The sequence below is a fragment of the Rhea pennata genome, chromosome 3 (genome assembly GCF_028389875.1).
Source record: "Rhea pennata isolate bPtePen1 chromosome 3, bPtePen1.pri, whole genome shotgun sequence".
NCBI classification, from domain to species: Eukaryota; Metazoa; Chordata; class Aves; order Rheiformes; family Rheidae; genus Rhea; species Rhea pennata.
This window is the reverse complement of record NC_084665.1, coordinates 84,050,406-84,075,890: the sequence shown is the minus strand read 5'-3', so window position 1 is coordinate 84,075,890 and position 25,485 is coordinate 84,050,406. Positions and strand designations below refer to the sequence as shown.

The 25,485-nt window shown below is 39.9% G+C and overlaps 1 protein-coding gene across 2 annotated transcripts; it reads right to left on the bottom strand.

The window, feature by feature from the left end:
* Positions 1–440: 440 nt before the first annotated feature.
* Positions 441–18,721, bottom strand: CCNC (cyclin C). Of its 2 annotated transcripts, XM_062571002.1 has the most exons (12): positions 18,624–18,721; positions 17,835–17,941; positions 14,086–14,170; positions 13,770–13,839; positions 12,212–12,263; positions 9,679–9,734; positions 8,197–8,232; positions 6,410–6,501; positions 5,614–5,681; positions 5,198–5,277; positions 2,902–3,020; positions 441–2,216 (listed from the first exon to the last, which is right to left on the bottom strand). In XM_062571002.1, the coding sequence occupies exons 1-12, from the start codon at positions 18,653–18,655 to the stop codon at positions 2,162–2,164; spliced, it is 852 nt and encodes a 283-aa protein (XP_062426986.1). In that variant the 5' UTR covers positions 18,656–18,721; the 3' UTR covers positions 441–2,161. The 2 variants fall into 2 exon arrangements, with proteins under 2 accessions (XP_062426986.1, XP_062426987.1); XM_062571003.1 differs by lacking the exons at positions 14,086–14,170; positions 18,624–18,721 and having other exon boundaries at positions 17,835–17,925.
* Between the last annotated feature and the right edge of the window lie 6,764 nt (positions 18,722–25,485).

The window sequence follows — 25,485 nt, the reverse complement described above, 5'->3', positions numbered from 1 at the left end:
ACTCAAACTATTGAAACAGACTTGCTGACTTGACTCTGTAGTCAGAGTCGGCAACAGCTTCCAATTTATATCTTTCTTTTTCTACTTATCTTCACTAAATCTGGTTCCTCTGACCTCACTTCATTGCTTTTGATTGTTTACACTACAACCAGAGACAGTAAGATGATCTTCATCTTCCTAGTACAGAAATCACTTTTGATACCTCTATTTACTGTCAAGAAGTGCCTAACATTTTAGATGAGGCCTAGGTCATATAGTTGTGAAATCTGCTAAAACTTTACAGCTGTAAGAAAACCTTTTATCTTTCCAGCCAGAATTCTTTTTTTTAATTAATTATTTTACATTATTATGAAGAAGCTTTGTTAGCTAGTATGTGATAGCTATGAGAAGTCCGATATTTAATTAAAGAACAGATTGTGTTTAAGAACTACACGTGGTGGTCAGGTTGCATTAATTTATTCCTATTTGCCAAGTCCACATTACAAATAATGCATTTTAAACTTCAAGAAACAAAGATAAATAGCCAAATTCCACCTTATCAACCAAGTGTTTATGAAGGCATGGATCAAATTCCAACAGAAACAGTAAAGGCCAAGACACACACGTTTTCTATCTCACCATAAAGTGGTTTGGGTTCATCATGTAATTAATGTTTTACAAAAATAACCTGAACAGTAATAAATGCAAATAGCCTAACTGACTGCATACAAATACATGTATTTTGGTTATATTTTACTGAATGACCAGTCAATTAGATTTGCCTTCAGGAATAGAATATGTTTTTTCAAATGGTCAGTTGTTTTTTTGATTTTTTTTTATTATGATTGTTGGGTTTTTTGAAACCAAAAGCATCATAGAGCAATTTTTTAAGCCTCCAATATTTTAAGCCAGTGAACTGCGTTGCTTCAGGAAAAAGAAACTGGACAAGAGCACTACAGCACTTTATTTTATTGTTGTTACACTTGGGCAAGTCAATATCCTCATTCAAAATGAAATCGTACAGAAATTGTTTAGAAACAAAGTTGTCTAAAAATCAACAAATCTGATCTAGGCCAATTCCTGACTTTAGTGGGAGATCTGCCTGAGTAAGGAACACAGGATATGGCCTTCTGTTTGAAGGAATTTCATTTTCTCCAGCACATAGTTAACCAAGGAATCCCATTTCAGTTATTCTAAACAGTTGCTCTTAAGATCATTATTAAAATTAGCCAGTATGAAGCTCACTGAAAGCTCGATCCTCTTAAATAACCTCTCTAATGAACCACACAAATTCACACTAACAGTGAAGGCAGACTAACAGTGTATCCTCTGAAAAAAAAAGCCACAATAAAAAATAGCAATCATATCCAGATTGGTATTTGATTATTCACTTGTAAAATCCTCCGATTGTACTATACAGTACATGTACTTGCAAATAAATCATAGTATGTTTTATTTTTTAATTCCTAACACTTGAAATGATTAAGAAAACCGCAGGAACACTATACATATTGCACTTTTCTGGTAAGCCGGGCTACTAAGTTTCACAGTAAAAACATCCAAGTACATCTACTGAGTAAAACAGCATTTCTCTAATCCAAAAAGGAACCGAATTTCTTTACTGCAGTTTTAATTAAAACAACATTCTTTGTGGACTCTTCTAGGTTTTGTTTCTGAAGGATAGCTGTTTTACCTGTTACAGTATCCATATTTATTAAAAAAAAAAAAAGAGTAATGAATAGATTTAATATACAGTGCACTATCTTCCTTCAGTCACAAACAAAATGAAGACAACACAGGTCACCAATATAGTTACATTTAGGCTTCAGGTTACTGTTGCTTTTTAAAAAAGTTCACTTTAATGGCAAGCTAACATTTTCTCAAAGCAAACAAAACCAGTAATGAATTATTTGTTTTGAGTGGATAGTGTTAATCTTTTGCAGCTCAGTTTAATGTTTGATTCCTTACACTGAGAAATCTTAGTACATTTGCTCCAGCTTCAGAAAAAATGATGCAGTTTTAAAGAAAAAGCTTTCAAAATGCTTGACAGAAACAAGCTATTTATTCTTCAAGTTCTTTGTCAAAGATGTTAACTAAAACCTTCTGTCCATTTCATGAACACAGGAAAGATCCTAGGACGTCTTGATCCAAAGTGGTCCATAAAGAAATTCTTTGGAATGTCTTAAGATTGGCTGTAACTAGAGTTCTGGCTACCATTTGGACCCTGTTCTCCTTCACTGTTTGGAGGAAAAAAAACCCACATCTTCAATCAGAAGTATAACATTACATATCTCCATTTTTTACAAAAGAAAAAATACGGTGTTCTGAAAGTGCTAAGTGCCTTTTGAGGGAAAATAGTTCAACATACACACAAGTAGGTTAAGAAATTCTGTGAAGTTTCATAAAAAAAATGCAAAATTATTCTCTGCATGGATGAATAACTTCACTGTATCTGAGTAATAAATAATTTCAATATATCCCTATGCAGCAACATGATGAATTCACTTGTGAATTCAACATTTCAAAGTTCATATTACATATGCATGTTCACAGGAACTTACACATGCAGATTCCTAATCTTACTATTTAATCACAGGAATTAAAAACAGCATGGTGCAGGCACAGCTTCAAAGAATCAGGCCCCCCAGCCATGGGAGTCAAGCACCACCCCACAGTTCCTTACATTTGCTAAGCTATAGCGAGATCACATTCTAATTTAATTAATGCCTTACATAAAACAACAGATACTGTATTTCTCACCTGCTCCTGAACTGTTTATAATAGAAAGGTCTGCACTGTAAAAAAACCATATACTATATACTATAACATATACTATACCTCAAATTAACCATTTTTCTGCTACTCATGCTTAAGTCCAGTTTTTCTGTATGAAAGGTATATTAAGTAAAAGAGGTACAATACCTGTTTGGAGGTGGTTTTGGTTTAGGCATTTTACTAAGAATAGTAGCCATCTCTTTCCTCTCATCAAAGTTCTTCCACTGCTCATACAGCTTCAGAATAACCCTGATTATTTCTAAAATCTAAATAGAAAAAAATAGATTTTAAGGTCAGATGCAGCAGTGAGTTTGATTTAGCATAGTCAGTTTAAGTGTGTAATTAACTAAACATGCCTTGAACTAAATTAAGAAGCACAACTTTCATTTTATAAAAGAGTCATCTCACATTTAATCTGGTCTGGCAATCAACCATTTCTATAATTAGTTTTTTGATCTAATCATGAACATAAGCCTGAACAGAATACTTTCCCTCCTATTCGGAACTGTGTAAACCACAACTTTTTGTTTGTTTGTTTGTTTTCCAGTTACTGTTGCAGCTTATCCCTATACCACTAGGAAAATAAGGACATTTAGCACCATGATAGCAGCTAGATGACCATGGATTAACAGTAAAGTATCTGAGGATCAGCAGTATTCCATATATATCAGAAATACAGTTCAAAAACCAGTGTTTTTGAAACAGGGAAAGGAGTAAAGAAGTATCCAAATATTTTTTAGTAAAACTTGTTGAATTTCCATATTACACTTCTGGAAGCAGAAACATTCTCTACCAGATGGGAGGCTATCTTCTGCACCTCAACTACATTCACTTCCTATTAAAATTTCTAGTGTAATAGTCTATACAACAGGTGGATTATGTTTGATTCATGGCTAGTTTCACCATTTACTAAATTGAGAAAACAGATTTTTTTTCTTCCTTTTAATATATGGACTTTGATAAAGCACTACAGCAATATATACCATTGAAACAAGTCACTGTTGGCTAAGAGGTCCTTGGTGTTAATGTGAAAATTAAGTTCATGTTCTATCACTGGTATGAGAACTGGGACATTTAAACATTAAAGCATGTTCGGTATCAAGTTCAGAGTAACTTTATCTGTCAAATGCAGGTTGCTTCTCCTGTGCTCCTAATTAATATCATCCTGCTTTTGCATGCCTGACAGCATAATTCACAGAGCTCTTGATTCAGCAGTTGCATATGAAATATGCTATACAATTCTGGATATGGTGAAAGAAAGGGAAACGGACTGAAAAAAACTGTGGAGTGACAGAGTCTGACAAGGGGAATAAGTACTTTAACAGAGCTTGGCTTGTTTACTTGAGCAAAACAAAGCTTAAAAAGGAATGACTACATCAGGGAGGTCAACCTAAGAGGTAAAGGGAGCAACGTACGTTGAAGAACAGTATTAGTACAAGAACTAGAACCTTAGCACCTGATAAATTTATGAAGGGGATTATTTGACATGGCATTTGCAATTGCAGGAAACTAGTCTGAATGACCTTGGAGTTCCCCCTGCTCCCCAATACCTGTTTAACATTGACTGAAGTCAGTCTCCTTCATCCTGAAATGGTCAAGAATGTTTTATGCTTTGAACCCTAAATGCATTTAGGGACAAAATGAGAGTGGTGTGCAGGCAAGATGCACAAGGGTGAATCAGAAAATTATGTGCACTAAAATTTAAATCTCATAGAATCAGTAAGGTTGGAAGGGACCTCTGGAGATCACCTAGTCCAACCCCCCTGCTCAGCAGGGTCACCTGGAGCATGTTAGACAGGGTTGCATCCAAGCGGGCCTTGAAGATCTCCAGAGAAGGAGACTCCACAGCCTCTCTGGGCAACCTGTGCCAGTGCTCCGTCACTCTCACAGGGAAGAAATTCCCCCCTCACGGTCAGGCAGAACTTCCTGTGCTTCAATTTCTGCCCGTTGCCTCTTGTCCTGTCACACGGGACAACTGAAAAGAGTCTCTGTTCAAGTACTTGTACACAATGATAAGATCCCCCCTTAGTCTTCTCTTCTCCAGGCTATAGGCCCAGCTCTCGCAGCCTTTCCTCATGAATGGCTCATCTCAAACTTCTGTTGGCAGTCTTGAATTAAAGAAAAATAAATAATAATAAAAAAAACACAAGAATTTTCTTGTGGCCAAAAATACACAGGATATTGGTTTCATGTTTCCAGCTGAAAAATGGCAACACTAGCAACACTTTGCAATAGTTCAATCTCAACTTTCAAAGCAGACTGATTACTGGCTGGTCCTGGCACCTTTTCCACCTCTCCCTAGGGATCTGTACAAGTTCAACAGTGTCTATTAAGAAATCACTACATGAAGTCCAAATCAGTATTACAGACATGTAATTCTGTAACAATGACAAACATTTCTGGTCAGTCCGTAACAAGTTGAGAGGGAAGAAAAAAAAAGTACCTTTTCCATATCAACAGATAGCTCAGCAAACCATTGCCTTGCATCCTTCTGCTGGACAACACAGGCCACATGTAGGCAAGCTGCAAAGATAACATGATATGAAGACTGAACAAAGATGCACTCTTGATACATTTAGAAATAGTGTTTTTTTTTTCTTTATTAGTCACACAAAACATGATACAGATCTAAATTATTCTTAACTTTCTCTGCAACCCACCCAGTCAGTTTTCAAAAGAGAAACTCAGGATTAAGTTATTTGATTTTTCTTCAAGACTTCAAAGCTGCAAGGCTATGCTGTCAGTACCACTTGAAATGCAAACTAAAGAAGGGCATTCTAAGAAATACTTGTTGATGGGATGCTGTACAAAAGCGATCTATTTAAACATGACAGAGAAATTCAACTTGCTGTTACTTACCTAGAGCTATCATGAAAGGAGGGTACAGCAGACAAAGATCAGTTCTGTATGTGTCATTCACTATCCTCCTGTGTAAAAAAAACTTGTAAGTATTCTGTTCACCTTTAGTCTGCAAGACTTCAAAAACAGCTGTTAGTTTATAAAAATTTTGTGAATTTCCCAAACAGCAGAAACAGTGGAGCTCCAAGGGCAAAATTAGCACAGCTGAAATCTCCATCCCCGTCTAAAATTTCCTAAAGTTTTTCTTTATTTTCCTTGTTGTCAGAGCAAAATTTTGGAAGGACTTTATATAGCATCATAAATGTCATTCTGCAGAGGGTGTTGACATACACAATAAAAAAAAATCCCTACTCATAGATAAGCAAGTTAGGGGAAAAAATAAAGGTAATATTTTATTGTGTATCTGTATTAGAGAAATAGTTCATGTATTTAAGAGTTATGCTAACCCAGCTAAGCAAAACAAAAGTATATGCTATGCTTGACAAGATAGCACAGAAAACTAATACTAATAGAAAAAAACCTATCCCTACTCTCAGTCACCATTTAGGAGCATAGAAAATTGTGCTACTAGAGCTGGTCTAGAAATAAAAATTGTACCATTTCAAAGTAAAATCATTACAGAGTTAAAAACAAAGTAAGTTAAATCACTGACATATACCTGCATAGGTTAACTAGGGCACCCTTTGTATTCAAATAAGGCTAAGTTTTCTTTTACTTAACCATCTCCAAAGCATAACTACTAAACACCTGCTTTCCTGCTGAGAAGAGGCACTATTATTAATCTTTTCTTCATTACCATGCAAGAGGTAGCAGCATGTCTTCTTGGCCCATATCTTGCACATATTGGAGTAAAGGTCTATAAGGATGATATACTATCAAACAGCAGTCCTAGGAAAGATGTCAAGAGGATAAAAGTCAGCTTACAATATAGAATGTATTGTAGTTCACATTATAACCACTTAATTAAAAAATCAGTAGCTGATTTTTTAAGTAGCATTATGACACCTAGCTCTGCCATAATGAGGGCAACGCTCTCTCTAGAATACCATTACACAGCGTGGTTGCCGGTCTGTCAATGTCCTTTCCCTTAGAGACAGAGAGCCACATCTGCAGCACACTGAAACCTTGTTTGCTTATAAGCCCGTAAGTCCCACTTGGAAATACAAAATACTGCCAGAAAACAGTCTGTCACTAAATACCATACATGGAAAGCATGCCAAAATAATTGACACTGGTTTGGAAAAATCAAAACAAAACAAAAAAAATCTCCATTGCTCTGAAATCCTGGCCCAGGGTAGTGTATACAATAAGGAATAACCCTCTCACTGAAAACAGCCAACTGTATGGATACAATAGGGGAAAGCTGCATTAGTTCACATGTGCTAGACATTGAGGTGAAACACAGTTACAGAAAATATACTTTTTTGTAATATACTAGAGAAATAAGTTAATCTCCAAAGGTAACTTTCTGTAAATTAAGTTACTTGCAATAAAACTCTGAAATACAAAGCTCAAAAGCTGCTGCCATGTATAGCAGGGGTATTAGAGTCTAAATATAAATATGGCATATACAAAGGAGTTATAAAAACTTTAGATATAAACCAGAACTATGGTCCAAACTCCTCAATGCTCTGTTCCCAACACGTATCCTTGCTCAGTTGTTTCCTAAGTCACTAGACTCTTCCCTGTTTTATTCTTCTTTTTGGGGCACTTCAACAGAACCACCTAGTACAGTGAGCTTGGTGCCTAATCCATTCAAGTCCAACCAATACGCAGAAACTAAGTACTACTTTATCTAAATTGCTCCAGAATCCCGGGCTGCATTCTTTCAACTTCTCTAGAAAACACAGCAAGGGACTGTGATCCTCACAAAATATCATTGTGGCTCCTTTTTTAAAAAATCCTGGAAAGAAAGCATCATGCTGTGGCCCTTTCATATAACAGCCTAGTAGTTACAGCACTGTCTCAGAAAGTGGGAGGCGCTCAATTCAGTTTCTTCCTCAGAGAATTCAAACCTACATTACTCCTTAGAAGACTGCTCTAATTATCAGGTTATAGACTAGTCTGGGTGAGAATACCCATGTCTTCTGTTGAAGCTGGACCAGATTCCTCTAGGAAAGAAGAGCGTACAGCAGGAATACAGCTCTTTATGATCCTCATTGGCCATTCATCTGAGAGAACAGAGACACCAACATCCTAGTCTCTGTTTCAACACCTATATGCAACTACTTTTCACTTAAAAAATGGAAAAAAGCCCTAGAAAGAGAACTTACACTTTACCTTTCCCAGTAGTGCTCTAACCACTAGGATACAGAGCCATACATGCACCCTTTCTGGCCCCAACAGTCCTGCATTTTTCCCGCACAGAGGTCCAGCTTCAACATAGAGTTAAGAATTTCCCCACTCAGCCTGGACAACAGCACAGTAAATACAATATTCTATTGAAGATATAAATATTAGACTTATATGGACTTCAGTCTAAAATCTGAGTGAAAAAAAAATGACAGCACAAATTCAAAACATTCTTAACACATGAAAAGTAAATTAAGGCGACAGTAAAAAAAAATTTTTTTAAACACCTACCATTAATTCTAAGAGATAGAATTCACATTCTAATATCTGCAAAGAAGTAAAAAGACAATTAAGGAGCAACATGTTTCAGACAGCAGAAAGAATTAACTGACATCTAGCTTAACATCACGAATATGCAGGAATTCTTCTCCAGCACCTACATTTCCAACACTTCTAAATTAATTTCATATACAACTACAAAACAAACAAAAAAAAAAGAGACTACTACTAGTCAATGCCTTATCACATTATAACTTAATTCTAGTCATAACAACAATGTGCTTAAATGTTTGGAATCAACTTTACTATGAAAGACTATTTCATTGGCAGTACTAATTCGTTCCAACACTTGGCAGCAAGAAAATTGTTCCCAATTTATATACAACAGCAATAGAGAAGTCATTTTGTAGTAATAATGTGTCTTCAGCACAGCAACAGGCCAAATAGCCTTTTAATGTCTTTTCAGATTTAATTTCACAGGAAACATTCTGCAGCAATTTGAATAGCACTCCTTCTCAGTTAAGATAGTGACTGATGTTTTAATAATACCAAGTAAAATACTGGACTGTCTTTGTTTTACTATTTTACAGGAAAGCAGTACTCTAAAATATGCTTTTGTCTGCTTTTATCTGTAAAAGATCAATTTAGTTTTGTTGCAAGGACTTAAACATTCTATATTCTGATATATCATCTGGCTTTCTAGATTGGCTGAAAAGCAAAATCACAAAGAAAGTAATATTGCAGTCAGTTCAAAAATTAATGAGATGCATTTAGCTTTTGAACTATTACAGCCTAAGTCAAAATTGTTTTTAAGAAAAACTGTCAGTTACAGCATTAAGAAATTTTGTACAATACCTTGAAAACTGTAAGAAACCACTAAATTAAAAAAAAAGGCATAAAAAGATAATTTTTGTAAAAGACATGATATATTACAGGCAAAGATAAAACTGTTCTCCTGAAGCCAATTGTTCCTGTGTGCAAGGTTGGAAGCATCCCAGGCACAAGGGCTATTATCTTCCCTGAAGCCATGTACTTGTAAACAAAATGTTTTAAAAAGGTTGTATCTCTTTTTATCACTATACTGTATAAAAATTTATTTTAGTCGCTCATCATTGGATTTCTCTTCACAGCATTCCTTTTAACAATTTAAACAACAGAGGTTATATAAGATTTTATTACTTTCAAAGGTAAACGTCCCAATAATTTATCCCAAACGAATTATGCAAACTTGCTGTACCAGTAAGAAAATATTTCCTTCACAGAATTTAACAAGGAATGGCTAGTACTTCCACTACAACAGCAGTATGCTTCCAAGTGACTAATATAGGAGACAGTTTTTGCCATAGTGGGCTCCAAAACAAACATTTATATGCTTATTCCTACAGGTAAGTAAGTTAAAGTCAGTCAGAATATGGCAGACATATGATTTCCTGCTAATAAGTCTTTGTCTTTTAACTTATTTGATCAAGGTATGTTTTTGAACAGCACACTTACATGATTCATCCTATAAGGAAACTCCTTCGGAAAGGCATAAGAAAACCTAGTTTTCACTACAATAAAGAGAAATCAGTATGTTAAAAAATATACAATTAATGAATTGTATTTCTCTTTTCTATTAGTTTGTCTGTATAGAGCTATTTAAATCCATTTGGCAGCATAACTGCTTGCAGTACATAAAATATTTGTTTTAGAAAGAAAAAAGTTAAGTCAAGTGCATAAGATTAGAGATCCTGAAAGGTGAAAAAAATGCATTTGAAACCCAGGTTGTTACAGGTATTCAGCCAAACATTTGTCTGCTGCTTTGAGTACCATTAAATTTTCTAGTTAACAGCCCCATGGACACCTAACTTCCCACAGGTTATCATTCACTACATATTGATTTCACTCCAAGTCTAGTGATCACTTCAGAATCTCAGTTCCAAGCTTAAATTCAAGTTGAATTTTCACACAGGATTTTTTAGACATAATTTAGGACTTGAACTTCAAAACATGCAAGATTTCAAACTGTGTAATGAAGTCTTAGAAAAGCCAGATGGGGAGAAGGGATCTCAGCCAGAGATCTTGTATGTTCAGGGTGTTCGTTCATCCAACATTCATGCTGGATATGCAAAAACTAGGTTCAAATTCAAAGTAAGTCAAATCACTGCACCACAGATAAATGCTCTAGGCACTGGATTATCAGATCTTTTGAGGGCATTTGTCTCCTTGAGTTTTCCCAGGTAAAAGCATCTACTTTGGCATAACAGTTTATGAAATCAAATGATACCTCCAAGAAAACGTTCATAAGCTGGGAACCTAAGGAACTGTACATTTGATGATCCCTGATTTAGGTAGTTAATTCTCCTCATACATTTTACATGCAGAACAGGTATTTGGGATTAAAGATTACATCAAGTGGCAAAAATAAAGTCTCATCATCATTAGAATGCTGAGCAAAGAAATTACAAAGAAAGTACCCTTGAGAACATGAATCTGAGATATCTGCAAGTTTAAAAAAATATTTAAAAATCTACTTAAATGGAAAAGCAGATAACATTTAACATCCAGAAGTGGACAATACTCTTCATATTAACATCAGACAGTAAATTATGAATTGATACCAGATCCAGACAATCAGAATGCCATTCGCTTTGATGGACTACCGATTTCAACATTTAAACTTTAGAAGTATTTTCATCTATGGTAGACTTTGCTAGAAAAATTGCTTTAGGAATACCTAACCAAAAGCAGACAAGCTTTCTCAACGGACTAGTACCATGCTAGTCTTCCACTTTGATAGTTTCCTTTTATTTGTCTCATTTCCTCTTTCTTTTCTCCTTTTCCATGAAGGCCTCCAAAAACGGTATATGCTAATGAAGCAACTCTGGTAAGGGAAGATCATGTAGAATAAAAGATATATAAACACTAGAGGGAAGCCAGCTGCATTTTGCCCTTGCTTCCACAAAATGCAGAGTACTGATCAGAGTAGGTGGGGATTCTAGGTCTGAAGGAAGCACTGCAGGGAAAAGCCTCCGTGAGAGTCTGAGACACGAGCTATGCTGTTTCTGAAAGTCCCAGTTGTAAGGGTCTAATTTAAATCAACTACTGCAAATTTACCAAAATGCATCTACCTCTCTCACTGATGCATCAAAGCTGCCACACAGATCTGTGCTTTGGAGATGCTCCTGCTGTAAAAACAGCAACTCTGCTGCTAAATGCAGTACTGGCCTTGGTCAGGCTGGCACTGAAGATGCCTTTCAGTTCCTGGTGGTGGAATTGTCATAAGGCCAGCCCCGTGGATTGATACGCTGGCTGCATATGGAGCCTACAGATGCAGCCAGTCACCTGTCCCCTCGACCTCTAAGAGGGATTTTGAAAGCACTGACCTACATTTTGAAGAGCACATTGAGGAACTGCCTATTGCGAGCAGCTGGACCTTCTAGGTCAAATTATAGCGTTCAGTTAAGGAAGCCATCACTTTAAAGACCTTGATAGATGAGAGACAAGTTATAGGAACTAGGAAATATGAGGCAGATGGGAAAGATAAAGAATGAAATAACTATGGTTTGATTTAATTGCATTTTATTTGTGAAGAATATATAATTTTAAAACATATATTTAGAAATAAATATTGTGTGCAAAGATTAATTTTCTGATGGGGAAAAAAGAATTAAGAAGTTAGGAGATACGCAGCCTACCGAAAATTCTGAAAACAGGTATTTCCATGAAAACATATCCGCTATAAAATGGACAAATAAAGTCCTAAGTCTCCAATTCTGTCTGTCTGTCAACAGTAAGTTTTAATTTTATTACTTAGTTTTTAAATTATTATGCTTAGCATAAGCTCCTACCAGACTCAGATAAAAACTAAGAACGAACCCTTCTGTATCCATATTTAAAATAGAAGTTATTTATGCTAAATGGCTTAAACTAGTTCTTAGCAATTAACACGCAAAAAAAAAGTTCACAATTTAATAAAAAAGCTGCTTTTTACATCTACCTATAGAGAGATACCAAACTATAACACAAAAAATTTGCTAATACTTACATACAGAAGTAGCAGCAGAAATCAACCTTGTATTTGAAACAACACCAAATTCCTGAAGAAGAAGAATGGTAAATGAGGTGAACCACCTGGAATGCCACTTATTCACACTGTTACCATATTAAAATAATGGTTTCTTACTGAACTGGACTTCTTTATGCATTATTTCATTTCTTTCCCCCACCCTTCTTTTCTCTTTAGGTAAACAGAATAAATTAAATGATCATAGGTAAACAGAGATATTTTTCCTTTATTAGTTACTTTGTTGTTTTTAGTTATAAGGAATAGCACATTTTAATGTTTGTTAAAGACACAATACCTGAAGTTCAGTTGGCTCACAGCCTAAATACAGAATAGACAAGAGGACTTCAAGAAAGTAAGTTTTCCTTAACCCACTTGGAGAGAAAACTGTCTTTAGAAACTTGTCATTAACTAGTTAAAAAAAATGCTTCCATAAAGCTTTAAACTCTCTGCTGAGACAGCAAGCAAGCCAAAAACTGTCTACGTAAAAAAATTTTCAGAGAAGTTCATAGCAGAAATGTTACTGCTACAACTGACCTCTACACCTGCAGAAGGCTTAGCGTAAGGAAGGATGCACTGACTTCTAGTATTTATGCTATTACATAAGGTAAACGTGTAAATCCATGTCTGCCCTTTCCATCAAACTTAATCAACAGGTTGATAAAAAAAATACTCTCTCCTATATTCTGTCTCTTTCTGCCTTCCTTCCTCTCTTCCAAACACCAGAAGATGCCACAGTATTTGCACAGACAACAGTATCACCTGTAAACACTGGTTCAACAGAACTGCTTCTTTCACCCACTAGATATTTGGGTTCCTCTTGTAAAATTCATTAGAGCTGACATATAACAAATTTGCTAATTTGATATCTTTTTCATTATGCCAACACTTAAACAGCTGAAAAACTTCTTCCATTACAAAGGACTAACAGCAGTGCCCAGCTGATGCTAACTCTTGCCCACATTCAAAGTGGGCTTCTAATGGTGAACAGTTTGGGCCCTGCTCACTGTTATCCTTAATGGATCAGTTTCATATTATAATTTCTCAAAAATAGCGTATGAGCTACAACATGCTTTTTAATTCAAGTAATTAAAGTGTGTTAAACTCTGAAATCCCTCACTACACAACAGGGAAAAAAAAAAGATAATTAGGAATAAAACATAAAATATTTTTTTAAGCTTGAGCAAACAGACATAAGGAAAAATACAGCAGAAAGGAGATACTTTAGCAAAAATTGCACAGATTAATATATGCTACATAAATATATGAACACTGTATTACAGTGAAACAGCTATTTAAAATACTTTTTCCAATTTTCAGAGGTCCTTCATAATTAGTAAAATTTAGAGAAAACTGTGAAAGATCAAATAATAACTAACATGTCTGAAGGCCTTCTCTGCCTCCTTTTTTAAATTGCTATAGAAATCCACAGAAAGAGGTTTCAACCCCCAAAGCACGAAGAACAACAAAAAAGCCCTATATGTTTCCTCTCTCTCATACATCACAAAACTTTACATTAGAAAATTGTAATACTTCATACCTCTACTTTGGATGCCAAAAACACACACGTAGGAGCCATTAATACTGGATCTATACTTTTTAGGGAATATCTGAAATGTTATAACAAAATTATAATATGTTGTTTCATACACGTAGAACGATTAATGTATTAAGAGCACCACACTTCCTTTTGAAAAGCAAAGCTTAAGTTAACTTTATTAGCATAAAAGCTTTACACCATCCAGAAAACAAAAGTGGCATTGTTTTTTTTAAATACAGAACTGCATTTTAAAAGGTCTATTGAAGTGTGCCTAACAAATGTTTTATTCTTGTACCATCATAGTAAACAGTCCTACCTGGCATAGAATCTCTTGAAGTAGACTGTTGCAGTGGCAATAACTTGTTGTCTTAATTTAAGATGTTCACCTAAAGCCTGGATAACTTGAAAAAAATGAACAAAAGCTTGAGTTGAGTTTTTAATACAATTTGATAACAAATAGTAAAGGATCTCAAAACATATGAGATGCTCAGATCCTAAAGAACAGCTGGAGAGTCAACCCTCTTCTTCAGTTCAGTTACATCACCTGGGTCAGACAGCATGTTGCTGCAAACCAGCAGAACCTGCAGGTACTGCACCCTGAAGCCTGTGGTCACCTTTAAAGAGGGGAACATAACTCGATTTCATTGCATACAAAGTGAGTGTGCCCTTTAAGAAGATGACAACACAAGTCTCAGAAGGGTAAAGCTCGGGTAATTCATTTTATAGCAAAACAAATGCAAATATTTAAAACAAGTCTGTGGCTTTTCAGTGCTGTGCAAAATGGATGTTTCTTCCAAACAACTGAAACTGCCAACACAAACAAAGTCACTAAATTTGGCAGAGGCAGCAGGTGTAAAGAAATGACATATTTAGTCCAGGGAGAGGGGGTGGGAGACCAGAGGATGCAGTCAGCTGCTCTATCACAGTGGTCCTCTGCCAGTTGGCCAGGAAACAACCCTGGTGTCATCTGTGCAGGTAGCTCCTGTTTGGCCTCCCAGGCAAAGGAAAGGTTCCAAGCAAATCAGATGCATCAAGCTGAGACTAAGAGCAGGGGTAGGATATAGAGAACGATGGAGTGAAACATAAGGTCGTTATTTGTAATTTTGCCCGTACTGCTTCATGGCCACTACTCTGATCAAGGCTTGGCTGTATTAGATTCCCTCCTCCTTTTTTTCCCCTCCCTCTCCACAAACATCTAAAAAGATCATTCAGTGCATACTCAAGCATATTTTCAAAATATGTACAGCAAGATCAAGACAGTGATCATTGATGAGAAAAGCAAACAACTCTGTTATCAGCCTCTATGCAAAGACATTTAAGGATGCAGGTTTTTCCCAAGCTATTATCCACCATCTCTTGGGAATAGTCAAAGTACGTTCTACTCCCACTTTTGATGAACATCTCAGCATTAAAATAAAAATAATTTAAAAAAATCCCACAAATATGAAGGGCAAATTTGGCTGGAAAAGGGATGAATGTAGGTGAAAAACACTTTGAACAGCAAAGAACTGCAACTTAGTTTTTTTGCAGGGAAAAAAATCACTCGTTACATTTACTCAAAGCAATTTTATATCCCTTTCCTGGTCATACCATTCTTCTCCTAGGAAGAAAGGATGCAAAATTGACAATACGTTGCCGGTGACACTAAGGCTCACAAACAATACTGCCAGAAAGGAGGTTAGGTCAGTACAATCTCTGTACAAATATTAAAATACTTCTCAGTGTGTCTTGAGAGGTTTGAAAGGATTTTTCCCTTTGATTTGACCATGGGGCTACAAAGCTGTCTTACTGCTAAGGCATCAGAAAAATCCAAGTATTAAGCCAAACAGAATTCTCCAAATAGGTTTCTCACTCCCATGGGATTTTCAGGAACGATTAGGCCATCTGCTGTCAGAGAGAAATCAAGTGAGGTTTAGGGGAAAAAAAAAGAAGTGGACAAGGGGCCTAGAGAGACTTAATGAAATGGAAGCTTGTACATGCTGAGAAAAAAAAAATCAATACTTGTAATTAATTTCTGAAGAATTTTAAAAGAAATTGTTCGATTATTTATTCTCTTATATTTACAAAATAAATAGTTTCAGTTCTTTTTAAATAATGTTGCTTTAAATTCAAATGTTTTTTGAGTAGCCTGTAGCACAAACATTACAACTTCTGCACTAAACCAAAAAGGAAAATCAATCTGCTTTTCATCCAAAGCCTCTATTAAAAACTCTGCAATCAAAACAGAAAAGTCAGTGTGAATTTCCTTCTTTGAACTATTTCAGAAGATAATAGTTTTCCTTCTCTATAGTTTTAATAGTCCAAGTAGTTGTATATAGTCATACAACCAGTTGGTAACCTACAGCAACCATTTTCAAATGAGGATGAAGCAGGAAACTGCTTCTCTCCAGTTAATCCTCTGGTTGCTCTGGGTAGAGACAGGCTGAATGTAGCAAGCCATGGCTCGTATCCATACCCTGCCAATGCAGAGGGTGGGAGAAAAGAGGGAAAGGTTCTTTAAATCCAAAGCTGGGTGCCCAGTTTGGGGGCAGGTGGTGAGATATAAAATATATTGAGGGCTTAAGCAACGCGAGCACTGCATGAGCTCCCACTGGTACAGAGCAGCTCCAGGCTATCCGCTCTGCGAAGGCACCTCTCTCTGCCACAGAAGGGGCGACAGCCCAGCACCGCTCTCTCCTCCAGGGTATGCTGCATTCGTACACACACAAGGGAGACGCTTACAGAACCATCCTCCAGCTGCCGTGGGGCATGCAACATACCCTCGGGAGAGGCGAGGGGTGGCAGAGAAAAAGGAGCTTGACAACCACAAAGTGAAACTAATTTGTCTACTTTGTAAACCTTTGTTTACTCAAGAAAAGTACTGAAATTAAAAACATGAAAAACAGCAAAAGGTATTATATGTTTCATAATTCAAATTAATACTAGTGAAAATTAAGATAAAAATATCATTTTAGAAACATCAGTATCCCATTTATTCTTTTATCATTACAAAGCTAAGATACTTTGTTTTAACCTCAAGAAATTTCAGGAATCAATGAAACAGATAAATCGTTGGTTGCTTGACTTTCTGGTGCTGTACAAGTGGTAACACAGACCTACCGAGAGAGATCAGATTTGCAACGTACTTGATTATTACAGAAAAGCTAAGCTAAGAGAGAGGCTGGGATAAATATTTTTTAGTTATAATCCCAGCACCAACATTACATCTTTCAGTGGCCTTGGGAAAGCCACTTAACTTTTCTGCTTCAAGTATGTTTGAGCAGCTAGCTGAAAAAAAGTGTTCTGTACTTTAAAAGATTGCCATGAAAAATATTTAAATAGCGGTCTGCAAAGAAGTTTCTACTTGGTGATTTTTCCACTTAGGAAGATTTTTTCAAACGTTGAATAATTTAAGTGCTTATGCTTATGTTTTGACTTCTTCCAATAGTGCTATTCATATGGTCAAATGGTTTCCAGGATCTAGTCTCAGATAACTTTACAGACAGACAAGCCTCAAACTCTTTTGGAAAACAGGCTGCTGACAGCTCTCAGTCCCGTAGAAATTACCAAGCAATCTGGGAGCCACCCAGTGCTGGGGAATCAGTCACGAGGACACAGACTGTGGTGCAGGTTTCAAAGAGCATAACTAAACACAACTGACAAGTCTGCAAGCTTTGCTATTTAACAGGTCTCTATGGAGTACCTAAAATACTATGACCTAAGAGCTCACCAAAAAACAAAAAACAAACAAACAAAAAAAACCTCAAGTACCACAGTTTGATTACTACTGCTTAATTTGGTAAAAATTCTTGGAATTAAAAAAGAAAAATTCTACTATTTGCCCTCTCATAGATTAAAAATAAACAAATATAGCTAATTCATCTGTAAATTGTCCTAAAAATATGTTAATACAACTAATCTGAATGACAGTGTTATTGACATTCCAGCTCTTTGTTTAAAATATGTTAGGAAAACATATGCAATTCAATAATGAAAATATTGTATTCTCTAAGCATTTAGAACTTACATTTAGACATGACAAACACTACAGAGATTACATGGCTGAACTAAAAATAAAAGTTTTACCATTAGTAAAAAATATCTGTAGTTTCCAATATTCTTCTTCAGTAAGGAATTTCAAGTCTTTTTGGCGTTCCTTCAATAGATCTTGCTTATCCAAAATCCATTGTAAACTAAAGGGAGAGAAAACAACTTTAGCAACTCTTTATAAACATCGTACCAGGTGTCTCCTGTACAAACAGGCTACAGATGACAGCTTAGGCCTAAAGGGCAAGTGGCCTTTAAAGAAATTATGTACATTCTTCCCAAGCAAACATTCACTAGGATTTTCCAAGTTAGAGATCGGGGGGGGGGGGGGGGGGAAACAAACAAACAATCAAAAAACACTAGCAGGGACCAAGAAGATTAGTTCTCAGCTGTAGTAAACTAAATTGTAACACAGTCGACCGCGTTAAGATGTGCGCTATCAAGGACTTGCAAATTCTACGCTATGTTCAGCGCGTCTTGGGCGCCCACTCGGAACTCAGCACCCCCGGCACGACGTGTCCCAGTACCGGAGGCGGCTGCGCCTCGGCGGGCCCAGCGCGGCGGGTACCCGCACACCTCGAGACCCCCGCCCTCCTCGCCCCCTCGGGCGGGCACAGGCTTCACAGAAACCCCCCGCGCACACGCACACGCGCACACGCACACACACACACACACACACACACACACACTCGGTTTCAGCCGCGCTCGGCACCGCCCGGCCCGGCCCGGGACAGCGCGGCGAGGCGGCCCCGCGGCTCCTCCCGCCGCGGCAGGGCACAGCCGCCCGGCCCCGGCCCACAAAGCCGGCGCGGCCCGGCGGACACCCACTAGTGCGAGCTCTGCCAGAAGTTCCCGGCCATGAGGAGGAGGAGGAGAGCGGAGGCGCCCCGGGCCCGCGATCCCGCCGCGCCGCCGCCGCCGCCGCCTCCCCCGCGCCGGCAGCAGCAGGAAGGAGGCGGCGGGCGCCGCCGCCCCCGCGCCCCGCCGCCGCCGCCGCCGGCCGGCAACACGCGGCACAGGCAAAGCCGTTCCCCCGCGCGCGGGTTCCGCCCGGCCGCCGCGGGCGGTGCCGCCGCCTGCGCCGCCCCCCGCGCCGCGCCGCGCCGCGCCGCGCCGCGCCGCCCGTCACCGCCGCGTTGCGTCGCCGGGAGAAGAGCAGCAAGTAGCAGTGAATCCGCCGCGGAGGAAGAAACCCCGCGAGGGCGGGAGGCGGCGGCGGCGGGCGCGGACGCTGCGCCTCGGGCGGCGTGTGCGCGCTTTGCCCGGGCGGAGAAGCCGCCCGAAGAGTGGCAGCGGCTCTGGGAAATCCTTCTGAAATTTCTTTAAAATTTTTGCTCTCCTGCGCGGCGTGCTTCCAGCGCTCGAGCTCCTCATGCCTCACGCGCCCCGGGACGGGGGCTGCAGCCGTCGGCCCGGGTGGTGCCCGCGGGCGTCCCTGGGCCTTGCTGCTGTTCCCGCAGGCTCGCGGGGTGCCCGGGAAGCACCAGCACACGCTGGGTAACCCCGAACCGTCTTCGGCTTGTCTTGAAGGCTAAGCAAACGCTTGTGTAGCACCAGGGCATGACCACAAAGGACGGCTTTATTTCCATTTCCTTTTGTCGTAAAAAAGAAAAAAAAATGGAAGAACGGGAAGGGTAGAACCCTTACCTGCTCGACTGAAGCACGGTGGGGTTTCTGGATTTAGAAGGGAGTTAGGTTTTTTGTGCATAGGCTTTTTTTTTTCCTATGCCCAAATACACTCTGTGGTCAGGCACTTGAAAGAAGTCCTATGCTTTAGAGAACTGAGCTCTCCCCTGTAAAATAATGCTTCCTAAAATTGCTTTGGGCTAAAGATCCCATTTGACAGTAACTGGTAAGTAGTAGCTGCACTTTGAAATAGCAGATTAAGCTAAACTACTTCATGGTTTTGTAAAAAAATAGCTAAGACCACTTATTTATCTTCCGTTGTCCCAATTGCACCTAAATTTCCCTTTATCTTACCCATTCCCTCAGTTCAGGGCTCTACTCGCTCTGTGCTGGAGTTTTCCTCCTTTGGAGAGAAGCTCTGCAGGCAGATGTCTAAAGTTGTATAGGGAGAATCTAGGTCTAAGTCCTTTGCTTCTTTTCGTGTTCTTCATTGTGATAGTAAATGAAACCAGGCTCCCAAATTTCTAAATGGGATCTGAGCTGTCATTTTCTATACACTCTTGGGAAGACAGCCTCAAACCAGAGGCTGTAGATCCTGGTACCTACACAACAACACAGATGGTGTACTGCCGGGAGGATAGGGTTGGAAAGAGGGAGGATGGATACCTCTAGATTTCTTCAAGCATACTACCACTAAGGGAAGCATACCTGATCCATGCAGTGAGATGAGTAAGAAAAGTGCCTATTTAAAAAGGCTGAAGGGAACATACTTGAGTACTGGTAGAATCAGCAGGAGCACACAGTCACCTAGGGACCCAGAAGAAGGCTGCTGTAACTCATGCTGTTGCAGTCCAAATATCTATATCACAATTTTCCTAAAAGCCCACTCAAAATTTGAGAGAGCGGGGGGGGGGGAAGGTAAGGGAAGACGTCATTAACACTGTTTTGCAACTGGTTTCAGACTTTTCTAGAGTAGTGACATGGCACAAGGCAAGATGGTAGGACACTGTGAATGCAGTCGTGCTGTATATTGACTCACAGAGTGAGGTGTGTGAAAAGGAGAACTTGAAACTTAGCAAGATGCTAAAGGGTTTATAGGTAAACAAAAGGATTAAGCAGAGAAAGCTGGCATACTGTGTGGAAAAAGCAGCTGGAGGACTAATAAAATATTTTAGTTTAGTGATAGCATCAATGTTAAGTTACTGTTAGTTTCCAATGAACTCTTAAATCAATAGGACTCTACGGCAAGTAACCAGTCCTGTACACAAACTCAGGATTACCTGACAATAAAGCCCATGGGGCTGATTTCCATTTTGCTTAAGCTTGTTCTGTACAAGTGCCGTGGCCACGCATGGCCAGGCCGTGGTGGGGCTGGAGCTGGCACTGATGTGGTGCTTAGGGGCAGTGACGGATGGCCCCAGACTGGGCTGAGATGGGGCCAGGGCTGAGCCTGGGGGAGGCTTGGGTGGGGAGCCAGGACCAGGATGTCCCTTGGGGCCTTGACACATGGGAGCTGGTGTACGGCGTGCCAATGTGGATGGAGTAAAAGTGACCATTTCACAAGATATAATATTTCACCATAACATGTTTACGTTAAAGCTGTTTTCCAGCTCTATATGTCAGTGATTCTGCACTACTTTGCCTCAGCTGCTCAGGACTGTTTCCTGCTTTGCTGTTTAATCAAGGATGTTAAAAAAGAGAAACTCCTGGGATCATGGAGCCAAGCTCTACTCCATGTTAAGTGCTACCAGCAGTTATGTTCATCAGTTCCTCCATACATTCCCCTTTCCACCCCAGGAAGTCTATATAAAAATGAGGATTAAGTAAGTCATTCCTGGATGCTTTGCCCATTTCCATACCTTCTACTGCAAAATCAACAGTCTAGCTTAGTTATCCCTAATGGAGACTCTTACTAGATCCAATGTTTTGGAGGTTATTTCCTTTCTTCCCAGTATAGAGACATATACATATGCGCACACTCTTATATATAACATGGAGGAGTGTATGTATTTTTATTCATCCTGCAAGCCTAATTGTCAGGGCTGAATGTGGGTCGGAAAAAAGGCTGCCGAGCCACTAGACAGAAAGGCAACTGGCAGCTGGCAACCCTCCCGGGAGAGCTGCTGCCTCGTGGCCTCCTGCTCCGCCAGGAGCCCCGGCCGGTGGCTCAAGCCTATTTTTGCACCCACAAAACTTAGCAAAGTTTGTGTTGCTGGTCACAGTGGGAGCAAGAAGTGTTCCCAGGGGGCAGCACCTTGGCAAGGTGAAGTAACTCCTGGCTTATCCTGCTAGGAAGACTGTGCTTAATGCTAATGGTTGTCAGGACCTGCAAGCACATACAGATTATTTTTACTTGGTCTGACAAAAACGATTTGTTCTAAAATGTAAGTATGCCTTGGTTGTCTGCAAGCAGCATACTGTGTGAAGAGCAGTCCACTTGCTCCCTGGGGTTCCTCCTCATAGAGGGCAAACTCTCCCTGGCTCTGTCCACCACTTCAGACATCTCCCTCAGCTTCATCTGTCTCAACCGAGAGGCTCTTTTCAGAGCCACAAGTAAAGATCCCTGCAAGGCGGCCAACAAAGCCATCACCAATAATCAAGGAAAAGGCTTCATTCAGCAGAATTTAGCATAGGAATTTTGTACATATTCAAAGAGCAAATCACTGAAAATATAATAAATACAGTTCCTTTCTGGGTATCTCTTGCAATGTGCTTATACATATTATACATATATAAATAGCATTGTGCTAGGCAAAGGTGTGCATAGAGGTATGCAGGTATATAAGTGTGTGTGTATATATATATATATGTATGTACATACATATATATGTGTAGGGGAACTGAATGTTATCTTGATGCTATCATAAAAGAGATGCTCTGTGAATGTCTCTCTCTGTCCCTACAGCATACAGGAAGTTCTTTGTCTGGGCAATGCCAAGGAACTGGCAGCAGCTGGGGACTGAAAATAGTAAATTGCGAATTTCTGAGTACTAGGAGCAGCGAGAAGCACACAGTGGTTGTCCTTAGACTGACTAAGGACTCGCAAAAGGCATCTTAGACTCTGCCTGCAGTGCTCTGCAGTGATCTGTTGCTGATGGTGTAGCTAAGATGCTGAAGATGCTGAGGAACCATGAAGCAGAAAGGAAAGATGCATGGGAAAAGTTGGAGACGGTGGTGTTTTCAGATCCTGGGCTTTGCTGAGGGAATGAAACACTTACATCATGACATACCTTGTCAGAGAGTGACTAGATTTGGGACCTTAGTTAGCAGTTTGAGGGCTGAGGGGTGAGGTAGGGAAGAAAGAATTTATGTACCCTGGCTGTATTTCCTTTATTTCTCACACAGAACTTAGTAAAGGAAAAAAAGGTGATGGAAACCGGGAGTAAAGTTCCATGGGAGTTTTTATGTAGCTCTCTGGCCTGACATCTTTCTCCAGGAAACCCCTCAGACCAGCAGAACTGCCGAGCATATGAAAATTCAAAGGACGATGTCCTTCTTCCGCTGTCTTATTTTAGTATCACAGCTATGAAGATGGGAACCAGGATGCCAGCACTTGCCTCTTGATCACAGGCACCCAGGACAGCATCCCTCCCCAGCCTCACCCAGCACCCAGGAGCCAGCACAAGCGAGAAGCCTCCATACAGTAGTGTAACTTGTCTTTGCCTCACTGGACATACCCAGAGCAACCTAAATAGCAGACCTCATGTGGTTGCTTACCACTTGGCACTTCTGCAGGCTGCGGTGTTACAAGAAATGATTAGCAGGAACTGGACAGCACACTTGCCACAGCTGTGATAAATACCACATCTGAAGTGCACCCAGCTCACAAGATGCAGCTCTGCATGGCCACAATCCTGCGATGGGCACAGCAGGGACTCACCAGCCCTGCAGCTCAGACTTCCCTTTCCTCGGCAGGACAGGCCTCCTGGTCCATGGCCCCATTTCGCAGTGCTGCAGCAGACCCCACCAGTGCCACAGCCAGGCAGGACCAAACTCACCCTGCCCCACAACACCCCACCCTGGGGGCATCATCACTCTGCACAGCAGCCCTCCTGATGAAGGCATCCTGCCATGTGGGCACCCCAGCCCCATGGCCATCCCACGGTGGAGCACCCCAGGCATCATGGTGCTTAGCAGGACCCTTTCCCAGGCCTGCAGCATCCCCCCTCCCCGAAAGGGCAAAGGGGTGTGCTGGCGATGCTCCCCACAGGGCCTGGGGTCCTGCTGGCTGGTGCAGAGCCGTGGGGCTGCATTACACATAGCAGGGTGATGGCAGAGAACCATTTTCTGTGTTTCTTGGAGGATGTGGCTGTGGCTGTAGCCCCAGCTCCCTGGAGGCCCAGCTGGGGGTGATTTCCTGGGCAGGGGCATCGCGAGGTACAGGCAGGGCTCTGCTTTTTCCCTTTGCGTTGCTTTGCAGCCTTTCTCTTCCAGGAGCTGTGCAGAGGATCACATTATTTACCATGTCCTCTCGGTGTGTTTCTGTCAAACCAGGAAAACGAAGATCTCATGAAACAGATGTGCAGTGCTGCTGCGTGTGCCAATGTCTCCTGCTCAGCCCTGGACCTGGCTGCTGCTCTGAGGGACATTCAGATACAGGATGAAGAAATCGCAGCCAAGAACCTGCAGGTAAAATTATCCTTCATCGTATTTGTGAGATGAAATTATCTGTCAGCTCTTGCTGATCTTTTCCCTCTCTGCTCCCCTAATAAAACCTGTCAGAAACATATTGAATATACTTACTAGTCCATCGCTAGATATAAATATACACAGGATGCTTGGATAGATGCTTTTCTTACAAAATAAATGCTTCTTCCAATCCATGTGTTATAAATAGCACAAAAATGATTGAAGGATGATGCACATGCTGTTTTTCCCATGGCTTTTCTGCCACAATTTCAGATGTAATATTTCTTTTTGGCTCTTTCCTTTAGTCGTACACAAAAATTAGTCACCAGTATACATGTTTACATATTCATCTAATAACTAAAAACAGTATGTATCACAGATCTGACAATAAGCATTCGTGTTTGCTCTCTTCTCTTTAATTTCCCCTCGGGAAATGAATGAGTGGTACAAAACCAGATTTCTTGACTTTAATCAAGCTTCCACAAAACATGCGAGAATGTGAGACATTTCAGGGAAGCAATGGGAAACTGCAAAAGAAGTGTAAGCGGAATTGAAAACCCCTTCCAGCTTATGCTATGTCACTTCTAATGGAAGCCTTTGTTATGATTTCACTACATTAGGTAATGTGACAGATGTCTGATATTTTTTCCAATAATGGTGGTCTTTTAGGTTATATTTTGCAAGGAGGGAGGTGTGCTGGAGGAGTGGAGACTCTGGATGTGACCCCATGTCAGACTGGTAGTAAGTATTTAGAAATAATGTTTATACATATGAAGTAAAAATTCGACTGTTCATTAATTCACATATCTGAACATAAGGATACTGTTTTTCTTGATTGACAATTTTATGGCAGATGATTTACAGTAGAGCTTTTTTTCCTGTATTTGAAGTCCTCCTCTCACACTCACATCAAAAAGAAAAGAAAAAGAAAAAAAAGAGACTTGCAAAGGCAGCTATTTAATATTGTTTATAGATAACATTCAGCTTCATTTATTAGCTTACGAAAAGACTTTGAAATAATTTTGGTTCAGTGTACAACACGAGGATAAAATAACGAGAGACAAAGGCGTTATTAAAGCAACCAGATTTATTGTGCGAACTCCTTGGCAAGGATAGCTCAAAATCGCTATTTTAGAAAGCTGCTCTCAGCCACCTCCTTCCAACCTGCATTTAAAATCGTTTTTAAAAATCGCCAGCATTCCCACAGAGTAGCCAATTATTTTAAAGGGTTTTCATTTCTGGGTCACAAACACTCTGGCATTTAACCCCACCTCCTCTCACCAAGACGTTCACGGCAGAAACATATGCAGCACTGAGTATCAGATCAGTGTCGTGTTGGTTTGATTTTTTTTTTTTTTTTTTTTTTTTTCCCTCCCGGTGCTCTGGGCAGCTGGAAGAACATTGCCGCCGCCGCCGGCTCGCGGTTGCCGTGCAG